We start from the raw sequence: 14,378 nt of genomic DNA, 5'->3' as shown, positions 1-14,378 counted from the left end.
ATATCTGTTTCACATTCAAGATAATGGTTTTTCTCTGGCATGAATACGCATCTGTCTTCAGAGAGACTTTCATAATGTTACCAGGCAAGGTAATGCATACTTCTTGTCAACTAAATTGGTGTGGATATGAACATCGAAATACTTTTTTCAAATATACCTTCTAAATGGTTCGTCTTCATGATCATATTCCATATATTGAGCCTGGTATTGAGGGTTTTCAACAAGTTACATAAGAAAATTGGCATACCATGTTCCCGTTTTGTCCAATTTGATCCGTCCTCAAATAGCTTACAGACCTAAAAAGAGAGTATTTTCTCCTGTTTGAGGACAAGTCTTCATCTTGGCTCCTTCATAAGCCAATGAGGTTTTTACAAAGTTACAAGTCCGACTACAACACGACATTGGTCTGAAATGTTCTGTAAACATGACTTCTTTCATGTTTGGTCCAGTTTGATCGATCCGCAAACAATTTACCACAAGTTTTGCAAGAGAATGTTTTTTCTCCCGTATGAATACGCATGTCCATGTGCGTCTTCATCCTCCACGCAATCCTGAATGAACTTCCACAGTATTTACAAACAAATGGTTTCTCTCCAGTGTGGATCAATAAATGCTGTTTTAGATAGTACGGACAGGAAAGAACTTTCCCACAAAATGTGCAAGTTGATGGTTGGTCCTCACCTACTTCTAAAGTTTTAGGAAAATCAGTCAAATCAAGTGGCCTATTTGAGTCCACTGAAGTATCTTGACATGATTTATCGGTATTTTTTTCCAGATATGAAGAATGAATGGCTGTTCTCTCAGCCTCACAACACATGGCTTGTGAAGTGTTGACTTTTCCGGAGTGCTGTTTGCTTTGTCGGAGAATTTTGGACTTCGATGCATGAGAACAGCACTGAAATATGATAGAATACGAATCTTGTTAACCGCTGAATTTTACTTGCCGGCGGATATGGACAAGGGAGTCATTGTATTAGACCACCAGCCACATCGAGCAGCAGGCCAAGGACCAGCAGTCAGTGCAGTGGCCCCAGGCCTGCAGTCTTCAGGTGTTCATTTCCAAAAACAGAACACACACGACAAACAAATCTGTGCTACATAAAATGTGTCTCAAGAACAACAAATAACAACATGTTTACTTTTAGCTGGTATTCTTAATACTTCTTCACACCTAAAGGCAGTACACATCTACACTACTATATACATGTTGTCAACAATAATAGAGATTTCATATGAACTCAGTGAAAGTTCCTAATAAATTACCCCTACAAATACAATACACCAAAATATTACTTTCCTTTTTCCCCATTTTTAAAAACAATATATTGGTAATATTATGCCAGTCAGTTCTTTCACTCATTGCATGCAGACTATTCAGTTGGCATTAACTTTTCTGACTAGTACAATAGAATTTATTTTCAAGAGATGATCCAATAGTTCTTCATCAATATTCATTGTTGCAGCAAAGTTGACATTTCAACAATGCCATGGTGGAGACTGATCCCCATAAAAATTAAATCAATATAACACCTGAAAACATTTCAAGTGTCATATGGAACTTGGGATACAGGCACTGAGGCAGTATCAACACCCAGCATGGGGCTGAGCAGATCGAAATCCTAAGGAGACTATAGGCAGGAGCTAGAGGATCAAACTGGTAGTCTTCAGGTGACCAGTATGCAGTGAGGGGGGTTCCGTTCGATACAGCAATAATCGTTTTCCTCGTACGACTGTGAATAGTTGCGCTGTGAGATAGGAGAGACCTCTATTGGAAACTTTCTGTCCTACCTGTTGCCTGGTTAGAGGTAAAGTAAACACAGTCCACCATCTTGTCAAAAAAGTTCCTAAATGCCAGCCAATACATCATCCTCCAAATCAGCATAAATTTGTGACAGTACTTACTAATGTTTCATAACAGTACACATAAATGCTATTTGATTTTAAATGCGCTCTAAAATGCTTTCATCCTACTAATTTCACAAATATCAAGTGTCTTCTTCATTAGAGAAGTTTGAAGCACCATCCTGGTCCTGTTCCTGCTTACATGTAATTGCTAAGTACGGATTCTCCCTCTGGGCCAGCGTCTGAAATGAATCTCGTTCGTTGGCAAAGTTCGAAGCACCGTCTGTTGGATTATTGAGGAATTCTCCTCGCATAAATTCACGTTTGATTGCAGCTGTGGGATTTTCGCCTTGAGGGATCGAGACCTTGTGGAGTTTCGAGTGGTAGATCTCAAAGCATGGATCATTGCAGAAAGCGGGTTGTCTTGGACAAGCTGGGCAGTAAAAGCGAGTGTCTTTTCTTCTCCCATGACTGTAGCACAAATGACAACGTCGACGGGGGCGTAGGATTTTTTCGGTAGCTGGAATCTGTTCTCTCGAATGGACCACCAGATTTGTACCCTGAAACACAAAAGAGCGTTTTTGAATTTTGGGAAAAGTTTATCTACTGATTCTTTAACCAACTGAAAAAATGATTCTGCCGAAATCATGGTCCCAACCTATCTGGAGGTGTTTCAAGGTACTACAAAATGGTAACCCCAATAACGTTTCACGTACACAATGTCAGCACAACAAGATACATGTAGCTAAAGCTGGGAGCACACCAGAGGCAAATGTCTGTGTGATTATCTCGCGGAAGTTTTTAAAATCCGATACATTGGAACATCCCTTTCACGCACACCTCTCTACTATGAACAACCCAAGGACACTAGTTTTGGACCCAAATTTTTTCTTTCCACTCAATTTGATGGCTCTAGCACTGACTGTCTCGTGTGTATCTCAAACATCCCAGACACAGAAGAAAAACTGCTCTAATCAGGACACCTCTCTAGGACAGCACTTGTCAGTCCCGAGGGTGCCCTAAAGAGTATTCATAAAGATCCTAATGTTTTGTAAGTTAGCATCAGTGGCAATGTGTAACTAACTCTTAGGCAACACAATGCCACAAATAAACATTCTTGTTTGATAAGAGATTTTGACAATTGCATATCCCTCTGCAACATGAACTTGCAGACATTTACCACTTCTGCTGGGAGCTTGAAGCATCATGCCACATCATATGGAATTTGAAAGCTGTACACTTGACTGGATGCAATGAAAACCTTACACACAAACAAAACATTATGAACGAAAATTAATAAGAGCACTTTACTATGCGAGTATTGAAGCAACTGCCAGTAACCTTAGAACATACAGTTGATTGCGACATTTTCTCTTCCACCAAGAGACAATGTCACAATCACCTGTACGTTTTTAACATGCCGTTTGTGGGACGCTCTAATTACTCACCTCAGCAGGGATGACTCCATCCCCAACCGGATGTGAACAGTAGGCAGTGTCAGTGTTAGTCTTTAAAACCATGGCAACAGGGACTGGATCGGACTCCTCCCTTTCACCGGGATCCTGTCTATCATTTTGGTAATAGCTATTATTCGATTCCGACATTGACATATCGGATTCAAAACTTGTGTCACCTGACTCAGTTTTGAAGACCTTGCAGGAGGAATCGCTGTCTTTTTCTGGCCGGGGTTGTCGTCGTTTTTGGCTTCGTATGTGTTGTTTGCTCTCCGAGTGTATGACAATGGATGAGGTTTCTGCGTCACGGACCTCCCATGAATCGGACTGAAATATAGAAAAGGACATTTAGACAATTTAAGGATGTGCTGATGTCCTGTCAACTGTATCCCTACCCAATGGCTCTTTTTGACATTAGTTTTAACTGGTTAATTCGGAGCGCCTAACCCAAACTCAAACCACAACCTTAACTTTGACCTTTCATTTCAATGGAAGACAACGAAAGACACATTTGATAGAAACAAGGATGCATATTGCAGAACACAAAGCAACATTTTGAGTGCTGTAGATACCACAGATGATACAGATTATAGATTGAGCACCTGAGGACTGCTGCCATTTTTCCCAGATTGTTCATCATCATTTTCCATCTTCATTTGAACACCAGTCGACGTTTCTTCTGGCACGATTGACGCCAAATTCGCCATTCCATGATTACTACTAGCGACACTAGGTGAGGAACGCGTCTTCAACTGTTGCTGAGTCACAATCAACTTTGACTGAACATGTGCGAGGTCCGATTTTAGCTGAAATATTGTGTTGTCTTTAGCGGTGACTTCAAGTTGCGTCCTTGTTAACCTATTTTTCAAAACCGTCATTTCTGATCGTAATTTTTCCACGTCTCCCAGCGTCGCATTGGTTTCATATCGAACTCTTGCCTGTGTCTCTTTCACCGCTAGTTTTGCCTGATAAGTGTCCAATAATGAAGTCAATTCTGTCCATGTATTGAGGAGAATTTGTCCCTTGAGATTCAAGTTGACTTTCAAGTCAATGAGTTGCTCTTCGAGCGACATTATGCTGAAGGTGTTCTTGTTCAATAAGGTCTGAAGAAATGCTGATGATTTTCACTCAAATCATTTGATATTTGTGATCAACTCATGTCATCTGAAAAGACAGAATTACAGTTATCAGACTATTGAGTTCTGTAGAACAGATGTAGGGAAAATCAGAAGATAATTTATAGATATATTCACTGCCAAAATTAAGCCATCACATACTCATGTCTTTCCACCTCCGGGACGATTTCAACAAAGACAAATCAGGGCCCAAACAAAACAATTGGGCACGTTTAAAAAGCCGAAGCCAAGATAAATAGACTTTGGACAATGCCCTAAACCACTCAGGCCCTCTGTTACAGGTGAAACGCATGACTTAATGTCAGCATGGACAAGCACAAGTTTATACGAGCATTTCTTAGATAATTTGATGAAAGTCTACCTCACGCTCGACCTGTGATGGATTAGTAAGTCGTGTGGTGATTCAAAATAAGTTTACCTCCAATCCAGTATTTATTCAAACGACCAAACAACAATAATGAACACTATCATTAACAAGCTTGGAATGAAGCATGCAGAATAATCAGAATGAAATGTACATGATCATGATGAAACATAGGCCTACATTGCATTGCTGATTGCATACCACTACTGGGGGTACTACTACCATGACTACCAGGAGTACTCATTAGAGCAGGGTCAGGGAGTCCACAGCAGTTTTTACCACACCCCAGTCAAGTTCAGTGTCTTAAAATGTTAAATTCGGAGTTATTAGACAACATATAGAGTCTGAATGGATCAGAAACTGATTTCGGTCACTGAACACTTACAAGATAAATGTGATAGGCAAATGCTTGCTCATTACAATGCATTACGCATTAAAGATCAACGAAAGGGAATTGGGAAGTGTCAATTTATGTCAAAACTACTGAGTGTTACAAATAAAGTTGTTTCAGAGTGCAGAGCACAAAGAAGGGTGCCCTTCCAATCCAAATACACTAACTTTTAGCATGAATGTGAGGACGTTTAAAAGAAAATGAAGAAATGTAGGCACGCTAGCAAGTCTGGGATGAAGTTGGCAGAAACCCCATTTGACCTCCATTATATAAAACCGAACGCTACCAGTGGTCTTGTCAACATAATATAGTCTCTACCACAGGCCCTTGAGTACAATTTTTCTCTATGCTAGCCTAGTTCCTGGGCTTATACCCCTATTTTACGCCTATTTTACGCCTTCTACCCCGATTATAAAGACATGTACTCAAGGGCCTGTGGTCTCTACCTATACTTTATAATACTTCTCTACTTCTCTTCTCTTTTTTTTTTTTTATAGTACATAGAGGGCAGTTTAGTTTGTTTTGGCATCCGCATATATACCAAATCTACGCATCACATGCAGTAACGTAATTAGGTAGCCATTTTGGAAGTCAACCCATGCTCTTGACCATACTGACGTTGTGAAGTAAGTGCCAAGTGTAGATAATTTCATGTCACTACACTTTGTCGTGACTGCCATTGCTGCACCAACGACAATGTGCCATGTGCCTGTGCAAAAATGTACGCAATGGGTTCCCGTGATCGACCTCATGCGACGTCAACAGACCAGAAAATGACGTCATGGCGTCAGAAGGTACGATCGATTGTGGCGCCGCCACTGGCGTTCCTCATTCCAATGGCATCATTTGCTGTGATGACGTCATCATCTGCTTGGCCTCACTGCTTGGCCTCTACTGGATAATTTCGCTGGATAGGCCTATGGAGATACATTGTTTCAAGTAAAACTGCATGGCCCGTTCAATACCAAGCCTCTATTTACTTTTCACTGACCAGTCTATTCCCCGAGTTAATTATCGCACCACTTATTTTGGAACATTTAGTATGATCCCAGTGTTTCATCATTTCCCAACTCCCCCACGGATCGCGGAAACGAACCGATTTTGTTAGCGGTGAAAGTCTACGAATCTCGACCGCCCCCGTATTTCTACCTCATTTAGTCAACACTGATGACTCATTCCGCTAAAGTAAGGGCGAGAATATAAAAATTAAATAACAGAGAACCTCTAGAATATACGCCTTTGCGTAGATTTCCATGCAAAAAGGGTGAAAATCGATGATTTGGTAACACTCCTGCATCATTGTTCCTGCAGTCTTTTAAAAATCTTTATCCGTTTGGCGGCGCCACTGTCAATCAATAAAATTGGCAAGCATGTTACATAAGCTATAATATGCTTTCAGGCTGGGCCCTGGTGTTTGGGACCAGAACCGTGCTGTTACAAACAATGAAAATGATGTGATCTTTTCATTAAATATAATTTTTTATCCTCTTTCGCTTCCCTGTTCCAGGATGTGAGATAATCAAAACCACCAGTCAATATGGATGAACCGAATTCACAGCTAATGGAAATGGAATCCGAAATGGATGAAAACAAGTCTGGTACTGTGTTCGAAGGGCAAGGCGAGTGTGAAGAGGACTTCTCCGATTACGGAAATCCCGACATGGAGGGGGATGAGGAGGAGGGGGGTGAATTTGATGAAGAGGAAAATGGAGAAGACCATGAGGAAAATCCAAAGTTACCAACCTTTGGAGAAGGACATCTGGAGTTCGACAAAGTCGCCGAGTCTAATTTTGGTGGGGAAACTGAAAATCCAGAAGGTGGATTCAGTCAGTCCGAAATCAAGCAAGAGCTTTCAGACTATGATGATGAGAACGCAGAGTTTGAGGCTGAGCACCTGGAATCGATTGATGAAAATCCGATGTTAGACAATGCAGGCTCGGAGGGTGAGCATTCAGAATTTGAAGGCAAAGATTCAGATGTTCCGGTTGAAAACCCAGACCTTGAGCATGAGCACCTTGGCATTCAGGGTGAGCACTCAGACATTGATGGTGAAAATCCAGATGCTGACGGTGAAAATCTTGACTTGGAAGGTGAACATTCAGACTTTGTTGGTCGACAATTTAAAGTTGCTGGTCGCGACGATCATGAGATGGAAGGGTCAGACTTCGAAGAGGGTGAGCATCCTGAGCTGGAAGATGAAGACGAAGAGGGTGAATATGAGGAAGGGGTATATCCAGGGATGGACGATGAGGACTCGAGACTAGAAGGGGACGAAAATCTTTCTGGAAAGGAGGAGGAGGAGGATTCATCAAAAGTAGACAAGACTTCTCCGCTATACATTGACAGGCAACGATCGGCAAATATTCTGAAACAGATTGCAGAATTTGAGTCCGAAGCTGTGAATAAAACTGCTGAAAGTGATGAGACAGCTGCGATAGGAACTTCTGGTTATGACATTGATAATTCCAATATGGCGCAAATTTCTCCGAAGCGTGAACCTCAAGCGGACACTGTTGTGGAGGAAACAAATGCTTCTAGTCCGAGTGTTGATGCATTTTCAATTAGGAAATCCTTAGACTTGACTCGGTCGCTGAGTACCGTAGAATGGTCGTCAAGTGCCAGTCCTTCCAAACGAGATTTAGCTAGCTCCCCTCCAGGCCTTGGTCGTGATGACGACCCTAGGCCGACTAAGCGTTTAAAAATGCAGACTATGAGAACTGAATTAGACTTGAAAGGTTCCATGATGACAAGGACTTGGACTGAATTGACTAATCTTCTAAACGACTATCAGGCTGAGTTATATCAGCGTGAGGACACGCTGACGTCGTTTGAAAATTGTGACGAGAAGGCAGTTCTGGAAGAAATGTCAGCGTTGAAGGATGACCTTGGATCCAAAGATAGAGTATTGTCAAAGTGTCAGGAGGAATTGCGCACAAAAACTGAAAGACTAAAAACTGTGGAAGCTGAGTTGATAATGAAAACCGACGAATTGACAAAAGTTAAACAAGAGTTAACGACACGAAATGCTCAGGTTAAAAAGTTTGAATTCGATGTGCGATATTTGAAAAATGAGCATGTGGTGAAGGACAATTTGTTAAAGAAGGTTCAGGATCAGATGGTGCGCGAAACTCGTGAGATGGCAGCGCAGATTCAAGGTCTGCGGGAATCAATGGAGATGGAGAAGCGACTTGCGCAGTCGTATAAAGACATGGCGGAACGGGAGAGGAAAAAACGTGAGAATGTGGAGAACAGGTGTCGTCTGCTGATGTCCCAGTCTGGAGGGAAGGTGCAGCCCAGCATACCAATGGTGAGTGTGATATGCTGATGAACATATGAAACTTAGGTTGTGGACACTCACAGGGGCACTGGTTCCAGTGACCAGTTTCAATCTCAAACTAGTGCACAGGGTGGGTTGTCTGTCCTTGTAAAGGACCTTTTCCTCTTCTAAATCATTACAGAAATTTCAACATATCGAGCATCTCTTGTACAGTTGAATTCTCTGAAATTGCATTGAGGGATTACTTCTGCATGTAATTTCAGTTGAAAGCAAAATTAAACTGCTTGGTTTCTTTTCCAGAGTGCATCCGATGATGGCGACGTGATAGTCATCGAGGACGATGAACCCAAACGGGCAAATATCCGGGCCGACATCCGACATTCTAGACCAGCCGGGTCAGGCATCTCATCTTTCCGCCAAGCCTCTCCATCTTCCAGTCTTGCGAGTTTAGGACATTTAAGCGCTGCAACTGGTGTGCGGCGGCAGTCACCTGTTTCTAGTGCTCATGGTTCAAGTATAGGTGGCGCTCAAACTTCATTCATGTCAAGTGACAGTCTCGCTTCAAAAACTCTTAGTTCCTCGTCTATGTTACATGACAGTACACGTTCATTTGCCAGTGATCATAAAACTACAGCGCCTGTGATTTCTAACGTGGAATCGCTCCAAGGACATTCTCTTAGTAGTCCGACGAGGTTTGAAGACTCGATAATGAATCCATTACGCAGTACGCCAGAACGGCAAGATAGTTTTGGCGAAGGTTCAAGTATGGAAATGTCACAGGTGGGTAAAGATACCTTTCTTTATTTCGTTGTCCAGAGAATGAATGGTCTTGGCCAGAAACTACAATGTCATGTAAACTACGTGGCTTGGCAGGACAGCATAAGCATGCCTCTGGCAGGCAGTTATCATGTGGGTTGGGGGCCCTCCCAGAGAATATCTTGAAATCTCGTTGGTCTTAGATGGGATTTAAGACCAAGCTGAAGCTGTGTGCATGCCGGGACTTGGGATCTTCACTAAAAAGAAATATTGAAATCTGCGTCCTCTTAGGCCGAAGTTACATAGACCTCATTCGTTCATTTCCCAGGACTCATTTTCCCCTTTTGCTTTCATTCCTCGGTGAATGCACGGCCTTGTGGCGTGCATTCACCGTGCATTCACCGAGGAATGAAAGAAAAACCCGGAAAGTGACTCGTGGTAAATGAACGAATGAGGTCTATGTAACTTCGGCCTTAGGCAAATCCTGAAGATTCATGAATTGAGATGTGGTTGGTCGTCGTAAGCAATGCCCGACTTTCAGTTCAGTGTTGGTGATCTAACTTGTAAGGATTTGATAAACTTGTATCGGCCATGACATTCATTCCTTGGACAACTTTTCTCTATGAATGAAAGACACACAAACCAAAAAAAGATCTTCTGCCTAATTTTAATAGGATAAAGGTGCTTGCATCTTCTGGGAGTGAAGTTTGTAAAGAATAGGTATTTGGGTGTAGTACAAAAAGCTCCTAACGATGTGACTGCTGATGTCTTGCTGTCCTTGAATCCGGACTGGCTTACAGGTGATGGAATAGTCATTTCAGAACAACTGAACAGCCAAGCGTCTGAGCGATCGGCACTCTCCTGGAAGAAAAGAGATGCTGAGGGTGTAAAGTTTTGTCCTGATCTGATGATGCGATGTAATAATACTACAGGCTTGGCAACTGAGAACTGTATTTTCTGTTCGTTTAATTATCCTTACGTCAGTGTTTTGTTGAGCGATGTGAAATGTATGGCATCACCCATGTGTTGTGGGGTCGTGGTCAAGTTGTTTGCTGACAAATCTAAGTACTTTTCCTTACCTTTCCCTACTGAGATTGTCACTGATGGTGGAAGTTGTTTCCTGAAGAAAATCATCCCATCCAGATACCTTTCCTTACTTGTTTCAATTATAGACTTTGCAAGCACCACTTCAGTAGATCAGATCATGTCACTACACTTTGACGATATCAAGTGTGGACATTTAACAGTAGAACGGGGTGATTCCACAGTCTGGTATTTTGTCCAATGGGGGGGGATGAGCCAAAAACTGAGTTCAAGGTATCAAATGTTCTTTGGTTGCAAAACCCATGAGCTAAACAACAGAACCGACATGTAAAAATGGAATAGTCTTGTGCAGTATGTTTACTATATATAAGATAGCCTGTACATTTGTCTTCTCGATTGGGAAGTAAACTTCAACAAGGTGGGGGATGATTCCTTTAAAAAAGTTGGACAATATTGTATTGACGAGAGAAGTCTGATATAAATGAAGAACATAGTGTCTTTCATTCATAAAAAATGCATGTTGATTTAGATTGTACCATATACTTGATGTTTCATAAATTGTTGTGCATAGAGCAGATCCTTTTTGAATTAAAGACACAAAATCATCAGCCATGATCCTTTTGCAAATATGGCAAACTCTAAAGTTACATAACATGACTTTCAGGCCACATGGCAAACCACCATGTCTGGTCATCACGGACATTTTCCCTGGGTGGCTGGCTTCTTTTGACATGGGACAGGGTTCTCCACTGTATCATGGATGAGATCGTGAATTGGGCCCCACTTGGGTCTGCCAATAATGTCCTAAAAGGGTTACAGGAAAATTCGTCCCCGGATAATTCGTCCCCGGAAAATTCGTCCCCGCAAATTCGTCCCCGGAAAATTCGTCCCCGAGGATAATTCGTCCCCGAGGATAATTCGTCCCCGGAAAATTTGTCCCCGAGGATAATTCGTCCCTGGAAAGTTCGTCCCCGAGGATAATTCGTCCCCAGAATATTTTACAAAGTTGAAAGTTTCTGACTTTACTTTCTAGGACTCTTAGTCTTGTCGAAAATAACTAATACTTTCGATTTTTCTCATTCAGTGTAACATCCCTCTTTACTACCATACTAGCCAGTTACCTACCCCACTATTTTTATAGTAGGTGGAAGTAGGCAGGCGAAATATTTTATTGAGAATTTAGAGCTTTTCTTTCATTCTGACCAGTAAAAATACTTATTCGAAAAAAAAAATTATTTCGCCTGCCTACCTCTACCTACTATGAAAAGAGTGGAGTAGGTAACTAGCTAGTAGGGTAGTAAAGAGAGATATAATGAATGAGAAAAGTCGAAAGTAGTAAGTAGTAGTTATTACTAGAAACTAATGTCAGAAACTTTCAACTTTTGTTTAATTTTCCGGGGACGAATTATCTTCGATGACGAATTTCCCAGGGATGAATTATCCTAGTGGACATATTTTCCGGGGATGAAATTTTCCTCGGGGACGAATTTTCCAGGGACGAATTATCCTCGGGGACGAATTCTCCAGGGACGAATTATCCTCGGGGACGAATTATCCGGGGACGAATTTTCCTCGGGGACGAATTTTCCGGGGACGAATTTTCCTAGGGACGAATTTTCCGGGGACGAGTTTTCCGGGGATGAATTTTCCGGGGACGAATTTTCCTAGAGCCCCTAAAAGTCATGTGTATTCAACAGGAAAACGTGCTCACTACATGCACTATAGTACATGTGTATAAACCTTTCTTGCCATTCATGCAATGTATGAGACATCATTTCTTTAGTTTGTTTTTTGACAAGTTTAAACCTCTAAGGAAGGGAGATTTAGATGATCTCTCTCCATGCCGATTAGTACAGAGGCTGTTACCATCTTACTGTTGAGTTATCGTGCCATTACTGTGAAAGTTGTCCTGTCTACCATGTCAACTCCTAGTTTATTTAGTCCTTGTGGACATTGAAAATTGAAACCATGGCCAGTGGCAGTGATGTGGCAGCATCTTAGCCTATCAATGAATACATGTTGTAGGTCCCTCAGCAGTCTTTGCCTATGTGGAGGTGCCACCATGACAAGTACTCAAGCGGCATGACCTGCCTTCATTCCTTAGTGTAGATAATGGATAAACGCTTGTGAATCTAGCCACAGTCATCAGTTTGGACTGCTTTGGAATGTGGATTTGACAGCTAATGTAGTCTGTTGCAAAGCAGGAGTCGATTGTGAACTGGCAATAATGTGCTGTGCTCTCTTCCTGAAGTGAAATAAATGATCGAGGGGCAGAGAGATACATGTATAACTGAATCTCAAGGTTCCATGGGCACAGTAAAAATTGCTTTCTCTAGTTCAGGGTTTGAAAAATCAACCTTTCATCGAGGAGAACTCCAGTTCTGTTGTGGTAATTAGATGAGGCTTTTATTGCTCCTTGATGCCCAGGGCCCAGCTTCTCAACCGGCACCGTCGTTAGCTGTGGTACATATGTGGTAGCACTTGCCGACGTTACAGCTTACACCGATTGAGCATCTTGGCCCTGGTAAATTTTTCAAGCCCTGAACTAGGACTTGATACATCTTGTTCAGAGCAGTTGTACCAACACAACTTGGGGAAACTGTGAATATTGCTTTATTTTCAGACTTGTTCTTCCCCCAGTTGACCCATTTAGGACCGAGTAGATTGTGAAGCATTCTAAGTATAAAGATGGAATGGCAGTTGCCACCAATCGTATCCGTGTTCCTCTGTCATGTTGTTTGCGCATGTAAATGATCATACTCACACTCGCCCTGAATGGGTCCCCCTTCCATTTGTTTTCAGGTTAGGGAAGCATGCCTTACAATTTCAGGTCAAGTTTTTCATGCAGTTATAGGAGCAGCCCATGCACTGGACCTTCCCTCAGGAAAACAGATTCAAGTTGTTCCAGTATGATTTCTTGTGCAGTACTTTCATTTTTCAAAACTCAGACCTCGAGAAGGCAGAGTCAACTTCCCAGAATGATGCTCTCAAACTAGAGAGATATGGATCCGTAGAAATGAGACATTCTTTGATTTCTACAATAAATGTCTGGCAGTATCGGCAAGTAATGAAGCGATGATGAGAATTGTCAATATTGTTCTCGACATTGTGTCCTCTGTGATTGATTGCCATTGAAGATGATGCAGGTGTCATACGATAAAAACTGGTGTTTCACTGGTTTTGGAAGTCACCTGAAGTCAGCCAGTAGTGGGATTTTATCTTTGTTAGGCAGGGTAGTGGCCCCATGCCCAAGTTCTGGTCCACCAAATAGGCAAACCGCTTCTTTTCCTGAAGTAACATCTGGAGACTGTCCAAAGTTTCATGGACTTTTAGTTTGGCTGCCTCACAAAAAGTATCCTGTGCTAACAGCCTCCTCCCTCTCCTTCCAGGTGGCAGCACCTGACAGAAACGAGAACGGGGCAAACGTTTGTCCCATTTGCCAACAAATGCTCCCTGACCCATCGGAGCTCACACGTCATATTGTAAACTCCCATACCCAAGTTCATGACTCTGGCAAACAGTTTGAGTGTGTTTACTGTAAGAAGCGGTTCTCCACGCCGGATTATCTCCACGTGCATATCCGTATTCATACCGGAGAACAGCGCTATACGTGCCGACTTGGATGCGGCAGGAAGTTCCATTTTAATTCAGCGCGCCACCGGCACGAGAAAATGAAGGCTTGTCAGTTGGGTTTGCGAGCAATGTCCCAGTCCAGTGGATTCAGATATCAACCAGATAGCAGTCAGAATTGTTAGAACATATTGTGAGAACATTCAAGTTGTGATAGCTCTAGTCTCGTTCCCCCAAATTTGTTCTTCTAAAAAGCTATGGTCCACACCCTATAAACGGCAAAGTTTTAGTGAATTATATTTCGAATTCACGACATGAATGAGGAGGATTTATAATATAACTCTACAAGATATCTCCAAGGAAGTGATAAATGGTGGTTGATCGACAGGTGGTTCTGGTTGTTGGAGATGAATAAAATAGTATATTCGCAATTACATGTTGTGTGTTGTCATTTGCCCTTGGCCTTGCAGCCAGGAGATAGATAGAACAGTAGACATTCGGGATTGGAGCTTGTCGGGTTTGCGTTCTCGTCGGTCCACAGTAA

The 14,378-nt window shown here is 42.1% G+C and overlaps 3 protein-coding genes across 18 annotated transcripts in view; 2 read left to right on the top strand and 1 right to left on the bottom strand.

The window, feature by feature from the left end:
- The window catches only part of LOC135487533 (intersectin-1-like), a 148,243-nt gene that overhangs the window by 71,882 nt on the left and 61,983 nt on the right, over positions 1 to 14,378 (top strand). The window lies entirely within an intron of this gene.
- LOC135488094 (uncharacterized) lies at positions 1,151 to 5,210 on the bottom strand. 2 transcript variants are annotated; one of them, XM_064772531.1, is made up of 4 exons: positions 5,182 to 5,210; positions 3,899 to 4,460; positions 3,291 to 3,623; positions 1,151 to 2,402 (listed from the first exon to the last, which is right to left on the bottom strand). In XM_064772531.1, exons 2-4 carry the CDS (start codon positions 4,367 to 4,369, stop codon positions 1,986 to 1,988), a joined length of 1,221 nt encoding a protein of 406 aa, XP_064628601.1. In that variant the 5' UTR covers positions 4,370 to 4,460; positions 5,182 to 5,210; the 3' UTR covers positions 1,151 to 1,985. The 2 variants fall into 2 exon arrangements, with proteins under 2 accessions (XP_064628601.1, XP_064628602.1); XM_064772532.1 differs by lacking the exon at positions 5,182 to 5,210 and adding an exon at positions 4,998 to 5,016.
- LOC135488680 (uncharacterized) overlaps positions 6,284 to 14,378 on the top strand; it is a 29,138-nt gene continuing 21,043 nt past the window's right edge. For 14 of the 15 annotated variants that reach the window (XM_064773353.1, XM_064773343.1, XM_064773348.1 and 11 more), the window contains exons 1-3: positions 6,284 to 6,372; positions 6,695 to 8,494; positions 8,765 to 9,244. In XM_064773353.1, coding sequence (XP_064629423.1) covers positions 6,725 to 8,494; positions 8,765 to 9,244 — 2,250 coding nt within the window. In that variant the 5' untranslated portion in view covers positions 6,284 to 6,372; positions 6,695 to 6,724. Of the gene's footprint in view, positions 6,373 to 6,694; positions 8,495 to 8,764; positions 9,245 to 13,653; positions 14,352 to 14,378 lie in introns of those variants that run through there. The other variant, XM_064773342.1, reaches the window with a different exon arrangement.

Source organism: Lineus longissimus, chromosome 5 (assembly GCF_910592395.1).
Source record: "Lineus longissimus chromosome 5, tnLinLong1.2, whole genome shotgun sequence".
Taxonomy (NCBI): domain Eukaryota; kingdom Metazoa; phylum Nemertea; class Pilidiophora; order Heteronemertea; family Lineidae; genus Lineus; species Lineus longissimus.
Note: the sequence above shows the minus strand (reverse complement) of the source record. Positions and strands in the feature narration are given on the sequence as shown.

Excerpts from the sequence above, each read along its gene's own strand:
- LOC135488094 (XM_064772531.1), bottom strand. The coding sequence starts at position 4,369 with ATGTCGCTCGAAGAGCAACTCATTGACTTGAAAGTCAACTTGAATCTC. Across the intron at positions 3,624-3,898 it reads AAAATGGCAGCAGTCCTCAG|TCCGATTCATGGGAGGTCCG; the intron begins GTGCTCAATCTA and ends TCTATATTTCAG. Across the intron at positions 2,403-3,290 it reads ATGGAGTCATCCCTGCTGAG|GGTACAAATCTGGTGGTCCA; the intron begins GTGAGTAATTAG and ends TTTGTGTTTCAG.